Raw genomic sequence first — 26,342 nt, 5'->3', positions numbered from 1 at the left:
TCACACTTTAACTACGGCTGGCATTGTCTGAAGACATGCAGAGAAAAGGCCACACACAGGTTTTATTGAGAAGCCCACACACGCTACCTAAAGGGTTTTATGGCACAGAAACATTTCCCGGTAGAGACAGGGACAAATTTCCTACACTGACTAGACCTTAAACACCTCACTTGCCTGAGATGAGGCATTTTTTCAAAGGCGGTACATTTTCCCATGCTGCTGCCCTCTGAATGTAACCCAGATTTGTCATCAAAGTGTCTGTCTAAAGCTTACAAAAAGCTCTAATAAAAGGCTTTTTGTCTTATACTGTACATGACATTTGCTTGTGGCACCTCTGCTTGCACGGGTTTCCCCTCTTCCCCAGAAAGTTCCTGCTTTCCGTTGGCTCAGACTGCTACAGGAGGATAACAGCCAGACCACTGGATAGAGGTGGACTCAACCTGCCCACTCCTCCCTCCCTCCCTCCTCCAAGCCTGTCTGTCTTTCTTACTGTCAGGCTGACTCCCCACTGTCTGCCGTGGTTTTCTCTCCCTCGCCCTTGACAACTGAGTCATGCCTGAGCTCTAATGTGAAAAGAATGAGGATCAGTCTAAGCAGCTACCTAGAACAGCATTCTTGAATGCAGCCCAGGATGATCAGATGGACGGGTTGCAGGGTTTTGTTGAAGTCCGTCTGACGGGGGATTGCTCTCGTGAAAAGGGAAAGTACAGAAGGGTGGGGATGTAACAAAGAAAACAAAAGCAAAGAGAGAGAGGGAAAAAAAAACAGAGATGGGTTTTAAAAGACAGCGGCTGTCTCCTTCAATGAGCAGTAGGCAGCGTGTGGGGCTGTTGCATCTTAGCAGCCCCTTTTTACTACACCAGCTCAGTCATTGCACAGCCCGGGGCCACTCTCTTGTGACAAGCATAAAGGTAGCGGAAGCCTTGGAACCACAGACCACACTCAAAGTCACTCTTAATGACTCTGATGTTCAGTAAAGAGAGTCAAAAAAGCATGCTTAGGCAAGGCAGTACCTTTACAGGACCAAAATAGATGAGCTGGTATGAGGAAAGAGATGCTTTCTGCTCATCGCTCATTTAATTGTGTGGCAGGAATGCAAGGTATTAATCCACCAAACACCATCCAAGCGCAAGTGAGCAAAGAAGACAAAGCTGCACATTGGCATGAATAAAATTCAGAGATCTATTTTAATCCAGTGTCCGAGGACTAAATCAGCTTTGTCAGATCTGGCTGGGATAAAGAGCCAATGCTAATTACTGAAGTGGCTCTTTTTCTTGTCTACATGGATCAAATGCTGTGGAGAGGGAGGTCACAGCTTTCACCTACAGCTACCATGACTGAGCACTGGCATGTTGACACATCTGGTGCACAATCCCATCCAGTGAACAGGGCATGTGGACAAAAGTACACACACACACACACACACACACACACACACACACACACACACACACACACACACACACACATCTCCACGTGTTCTCAAAAGCCCTTTGGCCATGGTGCTAGAGTGGCCAGATGTGCTGACAGGATTCCTACAGTTCCTCAGTCAGTCACAGACTGAGAGGAACACATCAGAGATTGTGAATTTAAAATGTACAATGGCTGCCCAAAGTCCAAAACATATATAAAACAACTATAACTGAAAATAATAAGTAAAGATATTAGGAAAGCTAATGCTCAAAAGCTACAACAGATTCAGAGTCCATACAAAGTCTGGCACCAAGAGAACTGAACTGAAGTGAGATTAGATGTCTGCTTGCAATCTTGTTCTTTTATGAGAGGAAATAAGACTTTATGAAAATTTAAGTACATGGAGTTCAGCAAAACCAGAAAACCAGACAAAAAAACAAAGACGAGCCCACCAAACTTTCTCTCCACTTCAACATTTGGTCTTTGACCATTTCAGGCATCAGACCATGGCCATAGCAGTGGAGTTTCTGTTTCACATACTTTCATGACACACTGTTTCGTCATTCTGTCCTATTTTATCTCTTTTACAAGTGTCTAGCTATTTCTAATGTTAACAATAAATGACCGATTGAATCTTTAAGAACCAAATTCCATGTAAAGAAAAAAATAATACAGAAAAATGTGGGTTGAGTGTGGCTGATGGTTGACCAGAGCTCTTACCTGGAGTGACTCCATAGTTAGAAAGGTCAGGTCAGGTCAGGTCAGGTCTGGGTAAGATCAAGCCTTTGCCCATCATCCATATCCCATAACAACTCTATACACACCTGATAGCACAAAATACATTGAGGAGATAACTACGCCTTCTTCTATAAAGGTTGTTTTTATAAAGTTGATGTGTCTGATAAGTTTCTGGAGTGTAAGAAAGTAATTATTTTAACCATATACATGTGTTTTTCCTCAGTAGAAATGAAAAGTCAAGTGTGGATGTCAACAATTTCCACACAGTCACCTTCTTAAGGTGATGACTAATGCACTGAAACTATTAATGAACTTTTCGCTCGAGCAATTCCAACAACATGCTGCATTCATTTTCCTGTTGCACTCCCTTAATAGTTTTGAGTGTAAATGACACCTCTCTATTCACAGCCTGCCAAGCTTTGTTCTGTTAACAACACATTTACGATTCAACTGATGCAAAAAAGAATATAACAGGAGATCCAAGTGTGGAAAAGTCAGTAGAGTGCAGACAGTCAGGGCAGCCATAGAAATATAATAATGCTCGCTGTTTCTTTGATCTCCATGCAGCTGTGCGGTCCAAGCTGTTGAGAAACAGCACTGGGTCTGGACGTCTGTACTTTTTTAGCTCTGACTGGCGTAGCTGCTGTTGCATTCTGCCGTTTTTTTAATTTTAATTTATGCTAAGGTGCCACATCTCTCTTTAGCTTGGCCGCTGTTGATATCTAGCCCCTCTAGTTTTCACAGGTGTGGAGAATAGTCGGGGGGGGGGGGACTTGCCGGAGCTGTAAACCCCGGGGCACTCAGCATGCTAGATATGAAGCCACGCAGGCTCGACCTTGGCCAACCCTCCTCTGCTCTGTTTATTTAAACTTTTAGCCCTTTGCCAAACAGGGGTCTCTTCTTTTTGTTGAAAGTTTAGTCTGTGTGCAGGCCACTGGCACTGTCTACAAAAACTATTTTCCCCCTGAAAACTGAGAAGCAAAAACAGGCCAGTGTTTTGCTTGGATCAGGAACGCTTTTTTGTCTACTATTAGCATAATTACAGGTGAAATTTAAATTAAATTTAACACACATAGCCTTACTTGAACCCTAATTGTCCTCAACCATGCACAGACTATCATAAAAGACTATCAAGATGATTACCATACTCATTGCTGTAGTGTGGGAAATTAGTAGATATGCACCAAAGCCTGCCAGACTGAGTCAAAGTTTGCCAGCTCTAAAAGCCTTTTAGCACATTAACAGATTTCATCTACTGGTCCTATCCTACCCCAAAAATGGATTCATAGGAGCAGATGAGATATATTCTGTCTAGTGTTTTTAGTCCTAACAGGGATCATATTTACATTTTTATTTTTTTAGGATGAAATGTGGAATCCAATGAGCCCAGTGGCCAGTTTCCTGTCCAAGTTATCTAAAGAAAAAGGAGGCAGTGTTCCCTGTAATGCTTATCTATATCCTAATTTGCATCATTTTGCACAAGGGCCAGAATATGAATGAACAGTTAGTACTCACAGTAGTTTCCTTAGATAAAAATACCATAAACCTTTGACAAAACATCAGACTACCTAGATAAGTGTATTTAACATGCCTCTGAGCACAGTCTGTCACAGCAGGACCAACTGGTCAACTACAACTTTTGAAACAAATTCAGGAAGTAGTGGGAAGCTAATAGCTTGATCACGATAAAAATGCCGTAGTCAGATCCTTTTCTCTGTACAAACATACACAAGCTTGCAGCAATTTCAAGGGCTGAAAATATCCATGTGACCCCAATCTAACATCTATCATCAGCTGACCACTCTTGACTAAACTACTACAATCACACACCCACACACTGGAGCGGAACAAGGAGTCCACCTCCACAATACAGAGCTGGTTCACTCGCTCTTCTTTCACCACAAATCTTTTGATGCGTCCCATTTTCTTCCCATCACTTGCTCACCCCTCCCCCACCCGATTGTGTGAGCATGAGAAACGTTGAAGTGTCCCAGTACAAAACTTCCCTGTGTGATGTGACTACCCTCCCCCCTCTCACCCTCTCTCTCTCTACAAACGGACATGTTTCACCACAGGTTTTGATATAATCATCCAGAAGAGCTTGCAGGGGTAATGTCGACAAAGTGCAAAAGTCAAAAATTATGGACTTTTTTTAAGTTTTAAAAATTATGGGTTTCAAACAGGTGGAAGTGTGAACCTCCCCTCTAAAATAAGAATTACAGACAGATACTGACATGCATGCACACAGTAAGAATAATGCTGCACGTGTCATCACCAAATGATATTTACATAGCAGTCACTCAATAACCAACATAAGTATTTACACACGATGTACATGTTTAAACATTCCTGTGCAGCTTAGTTTGCCAAGATATGTTTTCTTCTGTGTTAATCATTATGTTACAGACAGAATGTCTGTGGCTTAACCTACTAAGTAAATGATTTTCTACTGTGGGCACATCCAGATAAATCACATTTTCTGTTGTTAAACAAAGAAAATTTGGATTCTAAAGGAGTGAAATATACAGATAAATGAACCTAATAGTTTTGCATTGCTGACAGTAATATTTGCAATGTAGCTGCAAGACTGTGAACAGAAATACCTCTGTCTATTTTGGAGTAACTCTACCCTTATAGGTTTTAAATATCAGCAGATTTCCTGGTTCAAAATACAAAAACAACAAAGGTGTTCTGCTTTAACTTCCACTTGCTCTGACTGAAGTTGAGTCCCATGTAATCATCTACGCTGAGAGGCTACTGTGTATAGCTAGGAGTAAACCGCAGAGTGTAATCCTCAATTCTATAGGTGGAGGTCATCATTAAACAAGCTGCCATCTTTGCCCACAGGCAGGAACATCAGGTATCTTCAGCAGGATTATCGTCGCAACGCCACACAACTGCTGCACGTGCTCAAGTGATCTTACCAACAATGGCAATCTAAGCCTGGAAGGGGGGGTGTCAGGTAGATAAAAGAGACACACACTCACACATGTAATGATACCTATTGTTGCGATGGGCAAAAGTACTCCCACACACAGATACACAAAGCCAGTCGTAGAAACCTGTCTTGTCAGGGTAGAGAGGGAGGGTCTGTCTTACTGGGAAATTAAGTACAAAAATCTTATTGGCCAACCAACCCAGCAGAGCAAAACACTTTTTCCTTTACTCTCTGACTTTCACCCACAGTCATTCAACCTTAAAGATCCCTCATCTCTTGATCTTCCTTTTATTTCTTCCCTCCGGTCTCTCTTTGTGTTTCATCTTTATCTCTGATGAGAGCCTTTAAAAGCCCTTATTGTACAATGTATCCATGAACTTGGGAGTTTTGAACTCCCATTTTGAATTCAGTTTTGTTCTATGTGGCAGCCTACACTGAAACATATACATGTTTTACACATAACAACGTCTTTGTCTTTCAATTTTCTCACCTTTAATTGGCAATAGAAAGAGAAACATAAAAACTTTGCTGAATGAGCTGTCAGGGGGGCACAGTCCAATTAAGTGTGTTTTTTCTTTTTTGCACTCAGATCCATATGAAAGGCCAGTCCAGTTTAAGTTACACAGAGTGTCCCTGCTGTGACTGAGGGGTGAGTCACAGTGTCTTTATATATGTGTGTGCGTGAAGCTATTTCTTTCATCCGGGGTGGTCTGCTGACCGAGACGGTGACACCGAGAGCTTGCTCGCTGATGACCTGTGCTAACAGGCTGGTACTGACTGATACAGTCATCATCACACAGACAAACACTTTCTCGTGCACGTACCACACTGGGTGCAGGGAGAGCTCTTCTGAGACACGAGGTACTCGCTTACACACACACACACCTCTTTGTCTAGCATCTAACAATAGACTGCAGTGAGGCTTACGATGCTGCAGCATCAGTCACAACAGTGCAAATTCCTCTAAACCACATCGCCATGTCAGCGCTGTGTTTACACCACAACAGCACTAAATAAGCCCCTTCTTAAGAGCAACCAAATCTGTCCTTCAACAAAGATAACTCAGTCTCTCTGGTGTTTTATGGGATTTCTCCTGTGTTAGGTGTTCTGTAGCATGGCAGATATTGATGAAAGGATATAAATGAAGGTGACAATGGTCATCATCACAATAATATACACCTCATCATGTCCCATGTGGATGTTAATGATGTCCAGATAGGACAGGACAGAGATGAGTAAAGAGATGGGTGACATGTTGCCGAGTTGTTTGAGTCATTAGAACATCAACTACAAGTCTAAAGGATGAATTATGACAATACACAACATGAATTAACTATGACAAAATATGCCTGAATTTGTAGCTTGCTAGCTAGCAGAATTTCCATGTCACATTGCAATTTCATTAGTGAGGTGAATGTTAAGGCTGTCATCTACCAGGTAAACTGATAACAAGACAATGATCAATGATCATAATGAAAGAACTGTTGAAGATTCTCTTTAAACAAAGTAATCTTTGGCTGTTTTAAGGATAATTTTTATCAAAAATCAAGTATTATCTGGCACAGGATGGAAAGCAGAAATTACTCTCTAGTTAAGACTTTTGCAAGCTATTATAAAACATATGAGAGAGATTTTCATAGTGCACAGAAAACCTTTAAGAAACTTTAAAACACCTGTCTTGCACTGAAATGTGCCATGTTAATGTGTGCTGTAAAACAAAGTTACACTATTCTAAAAAAACAAAAAACAACTAGTTAATTAGCTGAAATTTGTTACATTAAACATCATTGGCAAATGTCTTATCAGTGATATACAATGAGTTAATTCAGCTGCAGCCATATGTCTCAAGACAACAGAATCACACAATAGAGAAGTCTGGTGGGACCTCTTGAATATTCAGTATCCTTATTTCTGGCTAGAAATCAGCGACAAGATAATTCACCGCGCCGTGGCTAGCTTTTGTATCTGAACCACCGAATGACAATTTAAACAATACCCTGGAGTGTACGTGTTCATTACGCAACTGAACAAGGGACATTCCACGAAGGATTGAGGGTATGAATAGATGTGAATGGTGATAGATTCATTTGTATGCTCGCTGGCTGGCTGGCAGTCAGTCAAGACCCACTCCAGAGCTGGGATCAATGAGAGAGAGATGGAGAGATGGAGAGAGAGAGTGAGTGAGAGAGAGAGAGAGAGAGAGAGAGAGGGAGACTAGGACTTGGTTACCATTCAGTGTACTATGGTGTTGTCTTTGAACAAATACACACTCACATGCACACACACAAACACACAAACGGAGGGAGCTCAGTAAGGAGTCTCTCTTTTCATACAGATCTTTTGTCTCTCTGTAATGTCTGGTATGTCGGTATACAGGCTTTGCTCAATGACCTGATTTCTATGGGGCTGCCGAGGCACCGGCCTGTGTGTATATGTGTGTGTGTGTGTGTGTGTGTGTTCATCTGCCTGCGAGCCCTTCCTCTGGATAAGACACAAGACTTAGCCAGGCAGACAGACATAGACTGAGACTGATTCAGCCAATAAGAGGGCAGGAAACACAAAAACACACATACAGGCACACACAGAAAGCCTGGCATGAAGTAAACAAAAAGGCCTAGAGTTCCCATAGCGGGAAGACAGACATAATTGGATGAGGAAATATTCTGCGGGGAAACTTGATTCGAGTCAGCACAATAATTGCAGCCCAAGACGCAGTTAATGCAACAGATTATTGTTTTATAGGTTTACCAGTTACAGGATTTTTGAAAGTCAGTTTCCATCCGATGTTTATTTAAACTAACAACCAGTTTTAAGAGACAATCTTTAGGATTCTGATGGCGAAGAAGAAGACTGGGCATTTTTAGACTCAGTGAGCTTCATCACTGCTGTGTAATTATACAAGGCAAAGGAAGCCATGTTTTTCATACAACCTACCTTGTCTCTGTATGAAGATCCTGAGCAGTGGATGAGCTGTTGACACGGCCTTGCAGAAGTTGTCGTCATTGTTGATGGGCAGCAGATCCCCATGGATGTCAGCATAGCCAATCATCACCTCCATGTTGGCGATGCGGTGAATGTGCAGGATAAGTTTGTAGAATTCCTCGAACTTGCCAGGCTTGACCCGGTCCACTGAGAACCGGCGGAACTCCGCCCCATACTGAGGAGAGCACAAGATCAAAAGACAAGAGGACATTAAGAGGACAGTCAGTGCGACAGCCAAACAGGAAGAGGAAACCGGGATGTCTGACCTCAGGCATTTATCTAAACCATCTGACTGGCACACATAAAACTAACAGGGTGGAAGTCCACAGAGCTGCGCTGTGGCCATGACCTGATGTAAAATATGGCACAGGGGAAGTAGTTTCTACACCATAAACACAACAGTTTCAACGCTGCCAAAGCAACATAATTTTCCAAACATTCATATTACATTTACAGACATAACTTACAGAAATAAATTTCAGAAAAATACAGCAAATATTACTAATAGCATGGCAAATGTTTATTCTACAACTTTTACCCAATAAACATGTTTAAAAATGTGCCTCTCAGTACAAAAGGATCAGTGTTTCCTTCCATGTTTTATGGCATAACAGTGGGCATCCTCATCTAAAACACCTCCACTAACACAAAACACTCCTATGTCTGCACTGTAATTGTGAGCTAACCAGCAGCTGATTAGTTTAAATTAGCACAAAAACAGAAAGTAAAGGGACAGATGTAACGGTGGCTATTCTCCTCTTACTCTAGCAAGGAAGTGAGCAAGCAATGTCACAATGCAGAGTGTGACTGTTGTTTAGGCCGTCATCCACAAGCTAAATTGCACATCACTTGTAGCTTTGACCACAAAAACAGCAGGAAAAGGGAAGGAGGTGAGGGGTTGCTGTATAACAGAACAATACAGGTGGATGAGTAAGCTGTCTCAACATAAATAAATGACACTGGCAGGCAGCTCTGTCTCCCACCCACCCATTACACACAAGAGCACAGACTTGAACAATTGCGCCACAGCTTTCCCGGGTAGGTCACCGGACCACCAATGAGAGCGCGGCTGGGGGTCACGGTGGGGTCATCACGTGAGCCACAGACAAGCATGGACATGAGGAGGAGAGATACGACCGAGCCACAAAGACACGGCTGAATGAACCAACACAAACACGCAGCTGATGTTGCACCGGTGTCTGAATCACAGAGTGGTAATTTGTAGACTAAGGTGCTGCTTGTTTCTGTAATCACCAGCTCGCAGCGCAGGGAAGCTGACAGCAGAGGGGAGGAGTGGAGGGATGATCTGGGGGGGGGGGACTGCTGACAGAGTGGCAGAGGAGAGTAGCAGTGTACTGACTGGGTGGAGAGAAGAAGAGCAGGGGGATACATTAACCAGCTCTGTAATTAGAAGATGACATATGAATTTAAGAGGGGGTGTGTTAGGAGTCTAGGGGGATGTCAGGCGGGTGTGTAGCTGCTGTAGACTGTATGTAAAGTGTGGCACCCAGCTTGAATTCCAGTAAGTAAAACTCAACCTACATTCGAAGGCGACACAAGAAGCAGACAAACAGGTTTGCTACTGTTCAACAGGTGTACTCAACATTTCAGAAAATGAAACCTGGACATGAACCGTAATTAACAATGTAAGACTTCATCATGCCACCCTTGACTTAACAAATAATAATTATACATCGGCAGATCAGTGAGCTCAGTCACCATTCTGAATCTGGATGTTCTCTTTCCACTTTTACATAGCGATCATTCTGAACCATCTGCTTTCACAAGCAGAACTTGGCCCTCGGGTACAAGCAAGTCTGAACATGGGATGATTAATCACGGGCTTCAAAACTGTACCCAAACCTAAGAATACATCACTATGAATGTGACATCACCTGCCCTACCGGCCTATCAGAGCAAAGTGATGTCAACAGGTTGGAACATGTTGGGGAGACTAAACTCTGACACAGTGAAGAAAATGGAAGATAACTGACTTCTGTGTTTCACCAGCGTTGGCTTTGTCCTTGCGTAATGCTCTGTTTATCAGGGACAACTCACCTGAATTATCACATATGGGTTCTTGGTAATTTAGAAGTCAAATAAAAAAAGACATTTAAAACATGATCTGCAAGGTGAGCCGCTAAAAATCTGCCAATGACGATTTCAAGAATTAAAAGTATTTAAAAATCTGGTAAAAATCGATGTAAGGGAAAAAAGGAGTGGGGAAAAATGAATCCCACCCAACCCCCATTACGGCACTCTCTCCGTCTCTGATAAGAGCTTTAAGTGAGTGAAACCAGCTCCTGGCTGAGGCTCCGGGACAGCCAGCCAGACACCTCCAGTGTTATCCCTGATAAGCTTATCACTGGAACAGTTTCCCCTGAGAAAACCCAAATGTGAACCACTGAGAACCAGGCACATAACATGCACCAGACTCAAATGTGCTGACAACAGATTTGAATATCGACCTTAACTAATCATAACAGACATTTTGACAAACTTTGGGATTGCTTGCAGGAGTTTTGAAGGATTGACTTTGAGAGCTACGCACTTAAACAATGAACTCTCATTTTGCCAGTCCTGTGATAGACCTGTCCAGGGTGTATCTCACCTCTCCAATCCCCCCTCCCACCCCTCCAGTTGTTTGGTCTGTGGAAAGTCAGGAAATAGTAAAAACTGCACATCACCAGTTTCTAGAGATCATGTCTTAAGATGTTTTCTTTTATCCAAATAACTGTCAACAGAAATATATATTCAGTTTAGAAGTTTAAAATAAAATATTTACACTTATGAAGCTGTAACCAAGAATTTAGCTTTAGAAATGACTGAGCAATCAACCAATTATAAAATAACACACACTTGAAGTAGATTTTTAAGCTACTGCTTATGTTGACTTTCAATCATTTGTATCTTTGTGTGTGTCCTGCCCGACATATCACATCCAGAATAACCAAATGCAGTGTAAAGATATTCATAAATGTTGCCATTCAGATACTGAGAACTGGTACTTGCTAGATAAGACTGTATTTTATTCAAATTATTCTCAACTGTCTTTGAATCATCTTTCTTGATTTGGTCACTCCAACCAAATTTCTCACAGAGAACAAAGCGAGGACGAAACCGCCTCGTCTCCAGGACACAACAAGATGCTCATAACAAAACCAGAGGACACAGGCCAAAATGACATATTAAAGAGCGATGAGTTACATGTGATCCAAAAAGGGAAACATGTGACGTTACATGACGGTGAGTCAGCTCTGCAGTGATGATGTGATGACGCTGCTGAACCTGCCCGTTCAAGGCACGCAGCTCCTGGTTTGTCAGTACCACCCACGAACAACCTCTGATGAGCTGCAAAGTGACCACTCCTGTTCTCTGAGGAACAAACACGAAACTGACCCTGCCTCAAAACAAAAACACAGCACTTTGATGCTTCTGTGTGTTTAAGATCATTTGTATGGGCATCCTGGAATAGATGCCCTCCCACCTACCATCAACAACAATCAGTTATCGCTCTCACAGTTCCCCGCCAGGTCACTCACCCCACTGAAACTGGGCAAGCCAAAACCAAAAGTGAAAAGGACCTCTGGACTGAATGAATCACCTCTTGCAACATTTGCCCATCTCAATTTAGCATGTCATCTGTGACTCAGGAGCTCATCCTTTCACATATGTGCAGACACACTCGTGTGTGCTGGCGTGGGTAAACACATATGTACACATACCACTGTGAGGTTGTCATTGCCTTAATGGAATCTAGAGAAAAATGTTGGTTACAAGAAATCCTTGAGAGGCTTTGGCATAATTACAAATAGTTTGCTGTTATTTTGTGGTCCGGGTTGGACACAGTGTCACGTATTTATCTGTTATGATTTATATTGTATCCACATACACCATTACTAGAGGACAATTACACATCAAACTGTTAAAACCCACTTTTCTTGGATTGCAGACAATTATCTAAAGTAAACATCCAAGACCCTAATGTGTTTTTAATACACTTTATGAGCTTTGACAAGATTCATGTGCAGCCGTCTGTTCACATTTTGTATATATTAGTGGTCTCCATTACATAAGCCTGAAATTGGTAAATAACTATAGTGATTTACTTTCTGGTTAAGTTGATTTATGCAGCTGTTTGACTGTCAGCCTCTCACAAACTACCCAAAACAACGTGTAGGATGAAACTATGTGGCACAAACCTGCAGTGAATGCAACTATTGTTCCAAACAAACCATATTAAACAGATTAAAAACTGATTATTATAACACATGGTAAGAGATAGGTTGTTCAAAAACTATTTCAAACCAGTTTTCCCTTCAACAGCTTCGTGACAGAGAGGGAAAGAGCCAAATCAGCACAATCTGCATTCTGTCGGAAGTAAGAAGAAAGTAATCACTGCAAATTACAGAAACATCCAGAAACTGGTGCGTTCAGATCCTGCTTCAAGAACCAGATAAGAGTCTTGTCACTGAAAGGATAAAATGTGTGTCGTTAGTTGCAGATAATTTTGTCCGACCGACTCCAGCTCCGCTCCGGGACGACCATGTGAACTCTTTTATTTTCTCCCCAAAATCTCCCCCGTTTACAGCCTATAAGAAATTTCCAAACCCCTCAACACTCACCTTGCTTTTCACCTCCACGGCGTTACAATCCATGTTTCGCAGAGGTTGCGACTTATTAAAGCTCCGATTCATTTTGTGCGGTTGCAGTTAAAAAAAAAAAAAAAAAAAAAAAAAAAATCAGCCGCCTTTGCCCGCAGAAAGAGGGGCTCTGGTCTGGTCCCGGGGTTTCTGGTATAAAATCCTTGTGCTCCGCTTCTAGTGGAGAAGTTCGTGTTTGTCTTTAGTTTAATTCACCGCCTGGAGTTTGTTAAGAAGCTCCGCCAGACGAGAGGGAGGACTTTACGGGAGAATAAGAAGTGAGGAACTCGCCGCGTTGACTTAGGAGTGTGAGTTAAGTTTTGAAATGACATCAGCCCTCCTAAAAAATGGGATCCTATGATGCCTTCACTTGTCGCTCGTAAATCCCAATCTTCTAATCCCGGACCTCTTCGCAGCCTGTCAAGAGCTAAGAACTACCATGAGTGATACATATTACCGGTTCATAGCCTGCTTTAATATAGGCCTACTTACAAAAGACACAAAGCACGACGAAGAATAAACATTGCAATCCTAATATTCATATACATTTATTATATTGCCACAAATAATTTATTTCACCATTGAACAAAGTTAATAACGAAAATCATGAAAAATCAGCCATATTTCTCCAAATATCTTGTGATGAATATGGAGCACAAGATTTAAACTGGCTTTTTTTTATTATTATTTTTTAAGCAGGCCTATCAATCGTTAATAACCAAGACTTCAATTTCCCCACCCATCTCCATACATTTCGCTAAAAACTCTGACATTTTCGACAGGGCTTGAAGGTAGCACCACGCACACACAGTGGTCCTCCAGTGCGCCAGAGGACGCTTTTCTCAAGACTATTATTTTCAACGCATCCAGTTAAAATGACACTGAAAATGACAATGATACTTAATTATAATGAGAAAAGGTGTAAAATTTAATTAACTCTAGCACTAAATCCCACAGAAACTTTATTTACAGTTCATTTTTGTACAACAATAACTCACAGGAACATCAATGTAAACGTCAAAATCTGATGTTATATGATGTATTTTGGCCTATTGATGAAATATTACAGGTTTGAGAGAGACCTTCAAGGACAACAGGCAGACATAATACAAGAAACAAAAAAACGGCTTAACCCAATACTAATGATAACTAACTTCCTATTCAATTTGACAGGCAGGCCAGGTGGATATATATAATTAAACTAAAGCAGGCAAGATTTGCATGTGCTGTATTAAACCTCTGAATAACTTTTGTTTGTTTGTTTGTTTTTTTCAAAATGCAACATCGGCTCTTCTGAGGCCTCCGGATATGTCTCACTGTTTCCCTTTCAGATACCTCAAACTGTAACTGACACCCACAGTGTAAAGAGCTTTGTGAAACATAGGGTGATGAGTATCCCTGACTGCCGTCCTGCTTTACTACATTCCTGGGCCCCTGAAGATGCCTGTCCAACAGCTGCAGATTGCAGAGCCCCCCCACGAGCTGCAACTATTACTTGTTTACTCACTACAGGAATGTGTTCAGTTGACTGGTTACAAACCCACTATGGCACACTGTTACGCTTTCTTTGTGGCTATACTAGTGTTTCCTGTGTGATTTGGTGTAGTAGTAGTTTTGGTTTCACATTTGTCTTTCAGTAATAACAACACATTTTTTTGGTCTGTTTATTATTAAGATTGCAGGTTATTTTGTTTTACAGAAATTGGGTTTAAATGTGCTGTTGTTTTATTATAACATTTCCTATAATTTAGAGCCAATGTTTTTCAGCCTTCTTATGAATAGGCTCAAAGCAGGATGATTACTTTATGCACAATTCATTTGCAAAGGTTGTGTTTTCATCTGTTAAAGTCATTGTTATTCACCACAGTTGCAAAGTCACAGGGCTTCAGCAGTCACTTATTCAAAACATATCACCATAATACATGTGGTTCATCATTCTGGACATGAGCTAATGTCAGTGATTTGGGTTAACAATGAAAGAAGATGTAATAATTCATAAAATAGTGAAGTAGCTGTATTAATGCAAATATATGTATTTAATTTTATATTGTCCATGGTGCACACAAAGTAAGAGAAATAAGGTAAACAAGCTTATAGCGCCCACCTTAGGCTTATATACAGTACTGCATATATCCACTATAGTTCCACTTCATCAGCCTGGATATTTGCACATTTTTTGTGTTACCTGAAATGCTCTTTTTAGAATATTTTCACAGTGATTTCTATCATATCAACACACTAATGTAACATTTATACACACTGAAAGCTAAAATCAATAATATTTTACACACAAACATTGCTGATCAGTCAGATTAATTTACACATAATGCAGGTCCAATATGCAGTGTTGTATTATGATGTGATGCTGTGCAGATTATCTGATTATGTTTCACTACAGAGGCAATTTATTTCCTTACTGAGGAAGAAAGAGGTTTCATCACTGCCCTTGCTTTTTAAAAATTGACACAAAATCTCACTTTCTTTGTCAGCTCTCTTTAATACACAGAATCTCACTGAGATTGATGAGCACAGCTAAACATCGTACAGCAGAATGAACACTGTTACAAAATTTGAACAGCACAATGCTGTTGTGTTAGTAAGAAATATTTGATCAAAACTTCCCCTGTGCTGCTGAGATCGCATTGAGGTTGTAGCTACTAGTTTCATTACCATTTCAGCCTGAAGTAATTCTGCTTCTACGCCAATAAAATCTAGTAAAAGACCTCAGTGGAAAAAATGGAGGATCCAAGTCAAAAATACACACAGATGTATCAGCTTTGGTTTCAGCCTGGACAACCTTCCTCTGAGCCTTCGTGGTCAGTGAGCATTGCTGGGAAAACAGATACAAATTTAATCATGCCATCAGATAAAATACAACATTCATGAACAAAATGACATCAAAGCTGACTGTAAATTCAGAACTCTGTACATGAGTAATCGAAAGTCAGTAGGTGCATAATCAGAATCAGACAGGGGCCAGGCCTAATTAGATCTTGGCTGAACAAAGCCGAGGCGAGTATTCATTCAGGTTGACTGTAAATCTTTTATAATTGTTTTAAAACATGAGACTGCAGCTGTTTTAGAGTTAAATCACTTTGCAGCAATAGCAGACTGAGCTCAGTACATCACTGGTTGTAACACATCAACATACACTACATGCGCCACCTAAATCAAAGATATTCCAAACTTTTTGATGCTAGATAAGAACCTGTATGCTCAAACCTAAAAAGAAAATTGCTATGACATTACACAGACAGGAATGTGGGCTATAGGTATTGTTTAATATGTGTTAACGACAGTGTCAGACTAAATTGTTAATTTTATAAGATGAGTCACCTGCCATTTTTCCTTTACCTAACAGAGTAGTCCCACAGATGACCAGCAGAGGTCAGCACATACCCACAAAAAGCCTGTGCAATTGATATTCATGTGGGTCTTAATATATAGGGGCTTTGCCAGCAATAGAGTGCGCTTACGCAGGAATTACAAAGCATGTTTCTTTACCTTCAGCCTGAATTTGTCTGAATCATCTGTGAAGTGGACACACAACATACAGATTTTGTATGTATGACTGCAAGATACATATACAATATATACTATGTTTTTTTTCGCCTGAACAGAATATGGATTTTATTTTTTTTAACCAAAAGTGAAACTTAGCAATCAATAGCACATGCAAAAATGTATTCAGTTGGAGAAATTACTCTTTCTCTTAAGTCTGAAAAGAGAGACAGAAGGCAGTGAGAGAAAGAAAAGAGATATTAGTCAAGAACAAGGAAGAAGGTTATCAAACTCAAACATGATGACCTGGACCAGCAAAAGGTATTCTTCAAAATATAGGGCCTGCTGAGCCTTTGTGAAAGAGTGGTTACTAATTAAATCCTCTCATATGCATTATGAATGGCCCTTCTGCTTATATGTTTTGAATAGATACTGGTCCTGTATCAGAGGGAAAAATTACATAATTACATACCATTCATAATGATAGACAAAGACAAGGAAGATAAAGACCAGGAGGGAGCTGTGAAGATGAAAAGAAAGAAAGAACTGATGGAAGACAGAGAAAAGGGGTTGCGAGAAAATAAATAGAAACAGAAACAGAATAAATGAAGAAAGAAGGGAGCAGAAGAGGAGAGGAAGGTAAGAAATAAGAGAGACTGAGTGAGTCATTGCATTCTGACATTAACTCTCACTCTCCCTTTCTTACAGGATGTTTGTGTGTAATGAGGAGCACGGCAGACAGTCACTTTATACTCAGAGCTCAAAGTAGTGTGTGGTTTTAATCCAGCTCCATATGTCTGAATTCAGGTGGTCCTCTAGTGGTAATGTGAGAGGAGAAGATTATAGTGAGATGAAGAGATACTTGCAGTAATCCATCCTCTGTGCAGAGACAGAGAAACATCAGGAGCTGGTTATAGGCGGGTATTTAGACGGCAGCAATGCCAGCCTAGAGTCGGCCAGACCGACAGAAAGGCCCCTGATTCAACCCTCCGCTCTGTTCTGCTCCACTCACTCTCTGATTAAAGAGAAAGCAGGGCAGGCAGGCAGGCAGGCACACACACACACACACACACACACACACACACACTAAAACACACACAAATACTTCCTTCACATGCATCTCCCGGTGATCTCAGCATTCAGGTCATATTGAACAGACATTGTGGTTGTGTTTTAACATGAGCAGAGCTGCAGCCTTTTCCTCCGGATCACACTGAGTCATGACACATCATCAGACTCTCCAGCCGTGCCTTCGGACTCGTCTACTCAGTGGACAAAATGAAATGCAGGCCCAGCGCAAGTTGCAAAATGGAAAACTAATCTTTTTCTGTTTCCATCGCTCTGGCTTTCCCTCCCGCTGTGTAGCCCTCAAAGTATATATGTCTGTGTGTTAGACAGAAAGAGGGAGGAGGAAGAAAATAGAAGTAAGAGAGGATGGTGAGAGTCTGTGGAGGAGGCAGAAAGAGAGGCAGTGGAGTGAACACATGCAGCGTTGTTGGCAGGACGTTTCTAGAAGGCTGTCACCTCTGTTACGGGGGCGACTTGAATAAGTAGAGCTGGCCACACATTTGCTGCAATTGGATTTAAAAGAAAAAGAAATGTCTATACATCTGATGCTTGTGACAGCCAAACTCCGGCACAACTGGACCTTAGTGCAAAAAGAGGAAACTGTGGACCATACTGCACGCAGCATTTTCCTTAGATTTTCCAGAGAACTTAACACAGTCAGCAGAATCCTTTTCTGTCTACAAAACTGCTTGAAGACCTATTTCTTCCAACATTCTCTTTTATCAGAGAAATTTCAATTTTAGTGCATTTATGTCTTCATGCACCTGTAACCTTGTGGCACTTGTGTCAAGTGGAGTATAAAACTGAGTGATTTGACTGCCCAGTAGGTTCTCTCTGTTTGGGTCTTTCCTGGTGCGTACCTTTTTCCTACCTTGCTTAAGACTGCTTAAGTCTGCTAAGTGAAATAAATAAATAGATAAATAAATGTAAAATATATATACTGCTTTTCTGTGGCACATTCTCTGCTGACCCTATTAGAAAAGCTTCTTTGTGCTACTGTGCCTCTAAAATTTGGTGTGCCTCACAGCTCTCTTTTAGGGCCACTATTTTTCCTTAATATATGTTTGCTCTAAGGCACATTATTTGCAAATACAGTATTAAGTAGCATTTTTATGCTGATGACGTCGAGCTATATATTCCAATACCTACTGGTATTGAACTTGCATTGATGACATTAATGGCCACAATATTCTAGTATGACATATCTCAGTTTATGCAACCAAATATCAGTAATTATGAAATCACTTTATTTGGCCCTCCCCACTCCACTGATCTGATCCATAATAACTTTGGCAGTCTGACAATCAATGTAAAGCCTGAAACTTGACACCTAGGAGTACAAATACTTTATCTTACAAAATTTGTTCAAGGCAAAATGTGGTCTGGCCTAAAAATAGACTGCACTTGTGAACTTCTGTCCCATTATGAACCAGTTCTCAACCTGAAGTCCTCTGACAAGGGTCCCCTGCTCCTAGATCCAAAAGCCTTTGCTGTCAAGGCTCCACTGCTTTGAAATGTCTTGTCAAAGGAACTCTTGGTACATCTCTGTCGACTTTAAAGCCTCTTCTTAACACATATCTCTCCAGACAAGCTTTTAAATATGTATACAGCCTCCATTTTCACCATTTTCCTGTCTTTGTTTCTATCATTTCCCCCTAAGGTGTTAAGGTTTTTTAGGGGGGTTTCCTTGTCTGCATTAGTTGGGAAGCACACACACAGACATACACACCAAAAGTACATACCGCCATAATGAACCCGCCACCTGAGTGTGCCATTGTTGTGCCAATAGCAACACATGTGCTAAAGCATGTACACAGGACTGTGAAATCTCTGCTTTTACTCATTCTCTCAATCTTTCTCTGCCTCTCTCTCTCTCTCTTTCTCTTTCTCTCTCTTTCACACACACACATACACACACACACACACACATGTTCACACAATGCCACCTCTCACACATTGCCGCCTGCTTAGTCTCAATCCCATACGGATGTTGCCTCTCGTTCACACTGTGTGATTTGTGGAGTCTTTTGATGTGTAAAGTGGCAAAGACCTGCAGCCTGATCTGGACTATGTCACAGTTTCTGGAGTCAGCAAAATGTGCAGGCCAGTGGAAGAAATGAGAGTGTGTGAGGGCACTTTCACACTAGCAATTTAAGCAACAATTCACCCATAAATTTGGTAAAATTAACCCATTTGAGACCTGTGTGAGATGGTCTGAATATCTACTACACTGTCATCAAGCAGTTTTCTTTCATTAGTATGAATGTATCCTTAGGTGGTGTTATAGGTATATCCCATTGGCTTCCAGAGAACCCAGTTTTCTTCACAAAGAGTATAACTGCACAGTAGGCCTGCCTGATTCAGCAATAGCTCTGTCTGATCCCCTGTTGATAAGACAAACACCTCCATCATCCTCCAACACACTCGTCCTCCTTCCCCTCCTGTGACGCCGTGCAATGTCGTTCATTTCTTCTCTCTCCAGTATGAAAACATCAGCCATCTGGTCTAGGGGTGAAAGGTCAAATCTCAGGCTGGTAATGAGGATGGCGTCGCTAGGGGGATGTAGGAGGGGTGTGAGTACATGTGTGTGTGTGTGTGTGCAAGCCTCGCTGAGCATGTCTGCTTCCTGAGTGAGCATTAAACATTAACGAGTCAGCTCTGTGAGTCTGGAGAGAGGACAGACTCACGGAGATGTGAGTAGAGGGAAAGAGACAGTGCACGGATAAAGTCACTTCAGAGAGAGGAGAGGGAGGAGAGAAAAATGTGCAGGTAGATACATGAATGCATGCATGCACACAACACAACACGTACAGACACACAAATGCATAGAAAGATTGGACTGCATGTGGATACACTCTTCCTTTCAGTCACTCTCTCCTCAAAAAGCTTTTCCTCTTGTTTATTGACTCAGCCTTCCAACATTCAGTACATCAATAGCTCTGGTCGATGAGAAAGAAAAAAGGCACAGAGGCTGCTGCTGTGACGGAGGTGTGTATGTGTGTGTGTGTGTGTATGTGTGTGTCTGTAAATGTGCCCGCATGTTCACCAAGCTTCTCCTCCACCCGAGCCATTTCATCCAACACATCTCATAATTTGTTCCAGTTATTTTCCACCATGACTGTAATAATTTCCTCTGCATTTCTACTGGCAGTAACTATAACATGCAGGTCTATAAAAAGGTAAGCTGTTAGATAATAGTAACAGGTCTCATTTGGCCTCTGCACTGCAGCTGCCTAATTGGTTGGAAATCACAATGGGCCAACAGTGAGGCTCAGCAGCGTAAGTCAAGTACAGTGAGCTCCCAAGTAAACTGAGTTACACTCATTCCTTTTATGCTCTTTAGAGACAGTCTTTAGAGACTGTTCCTGTATGTGTGTCTGTGTGTGTGCGTGTGTGTTGGCGTAGTTGCCATGGAGATGCAAAAGATGGTGGAAATAATGGAATACCCATGTCCTCAGCAGTAAACCCACTTCTCCCACTGTACCAGTAACCTTTAGGTGAGATGTTTTAGTCTCTGTCCCCTGACCACAGAGTAGTTTAATCATAATATATGTACAGCAGAGGGTCCCTACACACATTACACGTGTTGGTGAAAATAGTGATATATAAATATGGTATGAGGACAGAGGGTCTCAGGGGTGTGCATGGGTGGTGAAGGAGCAAAATTCTCACTCATCTCTGGCATGGTCTTGCAACAACTTGTTAAAATTACAATAATGGAAAAATAACACAACTCAGACATAAAAATTAAATACTGTGCAGAATCACTGGAAATGTGGTATATATGGTACTATACAGTAAATTATCTTGCATATATGCAGTTTTACAACAGGTTAATGTCCAGAAAACCATCTATAGCTGTTCTTAAAAAAAAAAAAAAAAACTTAAAAATGCTACAATTGAAGTCTCAGGTTAGTTCAAGCAAGTGTACAAGTAACATGAAGTGAAGTGAAGTGTTTTGCAGCAACATCATCATACATATTCAGGCATAAATGCAAATAAAATTAATCATGTCTCTCCAAACCATCATCTTCTTATAAGTTACTAAGTCTGTTTTCATCCTTTGGAGAATGAAGTTTTGTTAACTTGTAAAAGAACTCTTAATCCCCCATTTTATTTGAAAATTTCAAAATATGGTTTTGGACAGGGATTTTTTTGGAGTTAGGTTTGGCTCAACACTGTATTTGGTGCCAGTTACTGAAGTCATTAAATCTAAATCTGGATAAAGGGGTGCAGTTTGTGTAGGAGTGAGGTGGGGCAGACAAGCTGTGACCCCATTGGCTGTTGGTCATGGACTGACACAGCTGTCAATCAAACAGAATGCTCCCACTGAGGTCAGCCACTGTGATTCTTGTTCGATAGACACTGACCACTGGATTCCCCATTTACAATGAAGTGACCTTATGTAAAGCTCTGTTTCTTTGTCCTATATAACTAAATAACAGAATGAATACATTGCTCTCCATATATTCTTTACAAAGGTCCCCTGTGCAGATATACTCCTGTGCTGGGTACAGGCATTTCTCTGGCACATTTCTCTGCCCACAGGAATCAAAATAGTTTTTTTCTCCTAAACAGCGGTGAGTCAGAGCACCATTCAGACAGAGCTGGACTCACTGGTGTTTAATATTTTGCCTCCATTGTCCCTTTGGTATCCTTTGGTATAAAATATGTGAGAGGAGAGAGGCTGGACTGGAACATTATAATGTGAATGATGTATGTAACATATTGACTATTTATCTTTTAAAACTGCAGGCATTAATCTCTCACCCGTGGTAAAAACTGAGGAGAGTTTCTACTTCTTCCGTGCCTTTATGGCTGGATATGTACAATTTGTCTTTCTGAATACTTAGGACAGCCAGGGGAAATTAAAGATATAATTCACAATTTATTCACAGAATATATTCTGGTGCGCTCTGCGGTGGGAAAAATTAAAACACTTTTTCTGACAGACGCCATGACATTTCATAACCTCACTGTCTTTTGTTTTCACTGTGTATAAGCCTTGAGGACAGAGTGTAGTCTGGTGAATGATTTCTGCCTTCAGACAAACTTCTTACTGCTTCTGATTGTGTGTGTTTGTGTGTGTGTGTGTGTGTGTGTGTGTGTGTGTGTGTGTGTACACCCACTTTTTTGGCATTAATGTCCAGAAAACAGTATGCCTTCACACAAACACTTGTGTAGTTGTCTCACTTGGTTATTGGCTATAACTGGTGTAATCATCAACATTATCATTCCCTAACTACTGTTATGTAAAGTTGTCAGATAAGGACTTTTGCAAGAGGTCACCAGAGAAGATTAGAGGTGGGTTCAGGCTCTGACACAGATGACTACAGGGTAGACTACCACTGTGCAGTCTTGTCTGAACTCACTTTCTTGCAGCCTTTAAATTTCAAGGAGTGGTGACATTATTGCAATATTAACTCTCTATATCTTCCACATTATGCAGACTGTTACTGCTTTGCAGACTCAAGGGGGCGCTGAATGTCATGAGACGGCCTGGCTGATGAGATGGGAACATTTGTTGTAGCAGTGACAAAAGCCTCTGAGGAGTAGCTCATGCTTTTCTTGCATTTAAACCACATTCAGAAAAAACAAACAAACAAACAAACAAAACAACAACAGCAAAAAACTGTTGCATGCGGTGTCACTTCACATCCTTGGCCAGAGCTGACAGATTTGCTCAGTAACAGTATGTCCTTTTTGGGAGACATCATTTAACTATTTTGGTCTGATTTAATGTCAAATTTCCAAACTCGAAATGATACCTCTGAATATTATTTTAATAAAATAAACTTTACTTTTAAAGCCATCCTCAAAATCAAGCACAATCACAAACTGCTTCACAGAGAGAAGAAAATAAAAACTGAAATACAAGAGTAAAAAATCTACAACTCAGGATATCAGTAAAGCAATTGACATTTCTATGTAAATGTGTACAGTATATGTTACAATATTGAAATGAAATTCATCATGCGTAGGTGCATTTTAATTGAAAACATGCATGGTTTGTTAGTATTTTGAAACACTGTGTTTGCATTTGAAGGCTTCTGTCACTTGGTGAAAAGTTCCCAGCACAGACATCGAGATAGAGACAGTCAGATGCAGACACAGTGTCTAGGCCCGTCTTCCTCCCTACACTCGTAGTAAAGAGTGTTTATGTGAGCAGTCGTGCAGCGTGAGCGCGTCCCACGCGGCTCCTTGATTGAAAGAAAACAACATCAATCTAGCACAGGCCCCAAGGCCTTTAAATAACTGGCAGGCTATTTAGATCAGAGAGCCCACTCCCTCTCTGCTGCTGCTCCTGACTTTGGACACACACATACAGTGACACACACGCACAAAAACAGTGCTCAAAACACACACATTTTGTTTGCCTACAGATATACATATAATGAGTATATAGATAAACAGATCTATCTCTCTCTGCTACTCCTTAATCAGCCCTTATCATCTTCTCCTCCAGCACCTCCTCCACACCCCCCGGCTTCCCAAGTGTATTGTGGTCATTTTCATTCATCGCCCCCATGATGCTAAAGTGTCAAGGTTAGAGTGTGCCAGTTTTCACACACACACACACACACACACATGCACACAGCCAGGGGAGAGGGAGGGGAAGGGACTACCGACTCTGAATACAAGAATTAGTCAAGCGTGCATATTCCTTCTTCTCCTTTTCTTTGCCTCTCTCGCTCCTCTGCTGCCCCCTCTCTTTGTTGGCAGGGGCCTTTGGTGTGTGTGTGTGTGTGTGTGTGTGTGTGCATGTGTGGGTGTGTGTTAGTGGGGTTATCAGAGGTGTAAGCTGGAGTGTAACTGGCTTTGCAGGGTTTTATTTTTGATGTTTATGTGCAAATAAGTAAACTGAACAACCCTCTGAATAATCAGCTCATTTACAACTATTTATTAATATTTAACTTTCCTTTCTATTTTAGAGCCAAATTTACATGCAGACTTTGAGATGGAAACATGATCATTGCTTCTGACAAAACAAGCACAAATAAAAAGATGTCCTTGGTTAATGAAAACTACTTTTTTAGAGTGAATCCTTAATTATCAATTTAATATAACAATTCATTTTTCTACAAATAGATTAATATAGCACTTGGGAAATAATTTATTCTCAGAAAAAGATCCTCTACTCGAATTTCACTTCTATTTTTAAGAAAAGCAGAAGAAATACAGAGCAGAGGAGGAGAAGAAAGTATGTACTGTATGTTATCATTAATTGCTTCTCAATATTTATTTCACTGTCAAACCACTATGTAAGTGTGAATGTGAAGGGAGTTAAAATAGGGGAGTGAAATGTGTGATTGTCAGAGGAAGTGATCAACGCATAAAGGATGGTTTGCAGTTAGAGAGTGAGCACCATTTCCCAAACCAAAACAAGCCTCGCTTAAAAAAAAGGGGGGCAAAAGTGGAGCTTTCACTTCCCCCCTAAATATCTAATTTTTACCCCCTTGTTCTCCTTCCCTCTAAAGTCCTCCCCTAAACTCCCCCATCCTCCTTAGAAAGAACCACCCCTCTCCCCACCAAACCCTAAAGCAGTGCCCCTCGGAGAACAGAGGTAAACATGCCCCCCGTTCATGCCCCACTCAGCTCCCACAGCCCTCATCTCACTCCTCCTCCTCTTCCTCCTCCTCCTCCTCTCCTCTTTCTCTGTTTGTTTGCCAACGGGCTACTTTCTGGACTTTTTGTTTGGCATTACGAGACCTCAAACTTGGGGCACACTTTGAAGATGCTGCAGTATAAACAGCAAGGCAATGATAAAGATCAATTTGTAAGGTTAGGGGAACATCTGCACATGCTTTTTGTGCATTTACAACCAGAACCCATTTGGCTGATGGTTGCCACCATGTGCGGCAACTGAAGTGTACATCCAATGCCTCATTTTCAAGCTCAAAAAAAGAGAAAAGAATCACAAGAAAATGTACATGAAGCATAGATAATATTTGAATGATGCCAGGAAAAAATAAATGCTGACAGAAAAATGAATAAATTAAATGTCAAAGCAGGGCCAACAACTGCACCCTCGATCCTTGAAACAGTAACTTGCATCATTTTTGAGGATTTGAGGAAAATATTTTATGTTCACTCCAGTTATTTTTACTCGAGAGACAGTGAACACCAAGTCTTGTGCTTTTTTTAAAAATCGCTGACATGTTTACTGTATGTTCATGCAATGTTGGAGTAGGGACTGTGTAGGAGTGAAAAGTAAGCGTGGGAGAGACGAGCTAAGAGGAAGGAGAACTGCTGTTGGGGCTATGTTTGTGTGTAAGGGTGTGTGTATGGGTGTGTGTGTTGTTTTCTTCCCTGTAGTGCAATTAATGGTCATACCAAGAAGCAGTGAAAGAAAAGAAATTGTTAAGTGAATTGTACCACGACTACAATATGAGTAAAAAAAAAAAAAAAAAAGTCAAAACAGTGCTGATTATAAAAAAGTACAAATTGTTTATTCGAAAGCTCATTTACATTTTCAGCTGTGAAGTGAGGTGCCACAGTTTCCAGCTGAAGTCATGAGCTTATATTTCTCCCTAGAAAATAAAACAATGCTCTGTGCTTCAGCTTCTCACCAATTTGCATCTTATCCATCTCCAGTGACCCCCCCCCTCTCCCAACCCCCCCTGCTCCCCACCTTCGCTGCAGATGTGGAGATAGATGAGGCTTCATCGTGCATCTCTGTCACCCTGTAATGCAGTCCGCTGGGTTACCTGGTAAAACATCCCATATGGTGGGAGGTTTTGATAGCCCACACACATGCACATGTGCGTGCATGCACACACACACACACACACACACACGCACGCACGCACAGACACGTGCACATGCATGCAAATGCTGGTGTTAGTGATGGGGAGAGGCTGCAGACTCTGCAGAAAATGTCTCCTCCTCCTTAAAAAAAAAAAGAAAAAGAAAAAAAAGGGAACATGATGCAGACCAGTCCCCAAATTCTCCTCCTACACACACACACATTTAAACACACACACACACACTTTAGTGTTATGAGGTGCTGCTGGTTGAAGACAGACGAGGCAGGTCTGGTTAGGATTAGTTCACCACAA

At 41.2% G+C, this 26,342-nt stretch overlaps 1 protein-coding gene across 1 annotated transcript in view; it reads right to left on the bottom strand.

Annotated features, from left to right (window-relative positions):
* pard6gb (par-6 family cell polarity regulator gamma b) overlaps positions 1-13,057 on the bottom strand; it is a 30,911-nt gene extending 17,854 nt beyond the window's left edge. The window contains exons 1-2 of the mRNA XM_018698008.2: positions 12,697-13,057; positions 8,024-8,246 (exon numbers count right to left, since the gene is read on the bottom strand). Of these exons, the coding sequence (XP_018553524.1) occupies positions 8,024-8,246; positions 12,697-12,768 (295 nt within the window). The 5' untranslated portion in view covers positions 12,769-13,057. The remainder of the gene's footprint in view (positions 1-8,023; positions 8,247-12,696) is intronic.
* Positions 13,058-26,342: the final 13,285 nt, after the last annotated feature.

The sequence above is a fragment of the Lates calcarifer genome, linkage group LG3, assembly GCF_001640805.2.
Source record: "Lates calcarifer isolate ASB-BC8 linkage group LG3, TLL_Latcal_v3, whole genome shotgun sequence".
In the NCBI taxonomy this organism is placed as follows: domain Eukaryota; kingdom Metazoa; phylum Chordata; class Actinopteri; family Centropomidae; genus Lates; species Lates calcarifer.
Note: the sequence above shows the minus strand (reverse complement) of the source record. Positions and strands in the feature narration are given on the sequence as shown.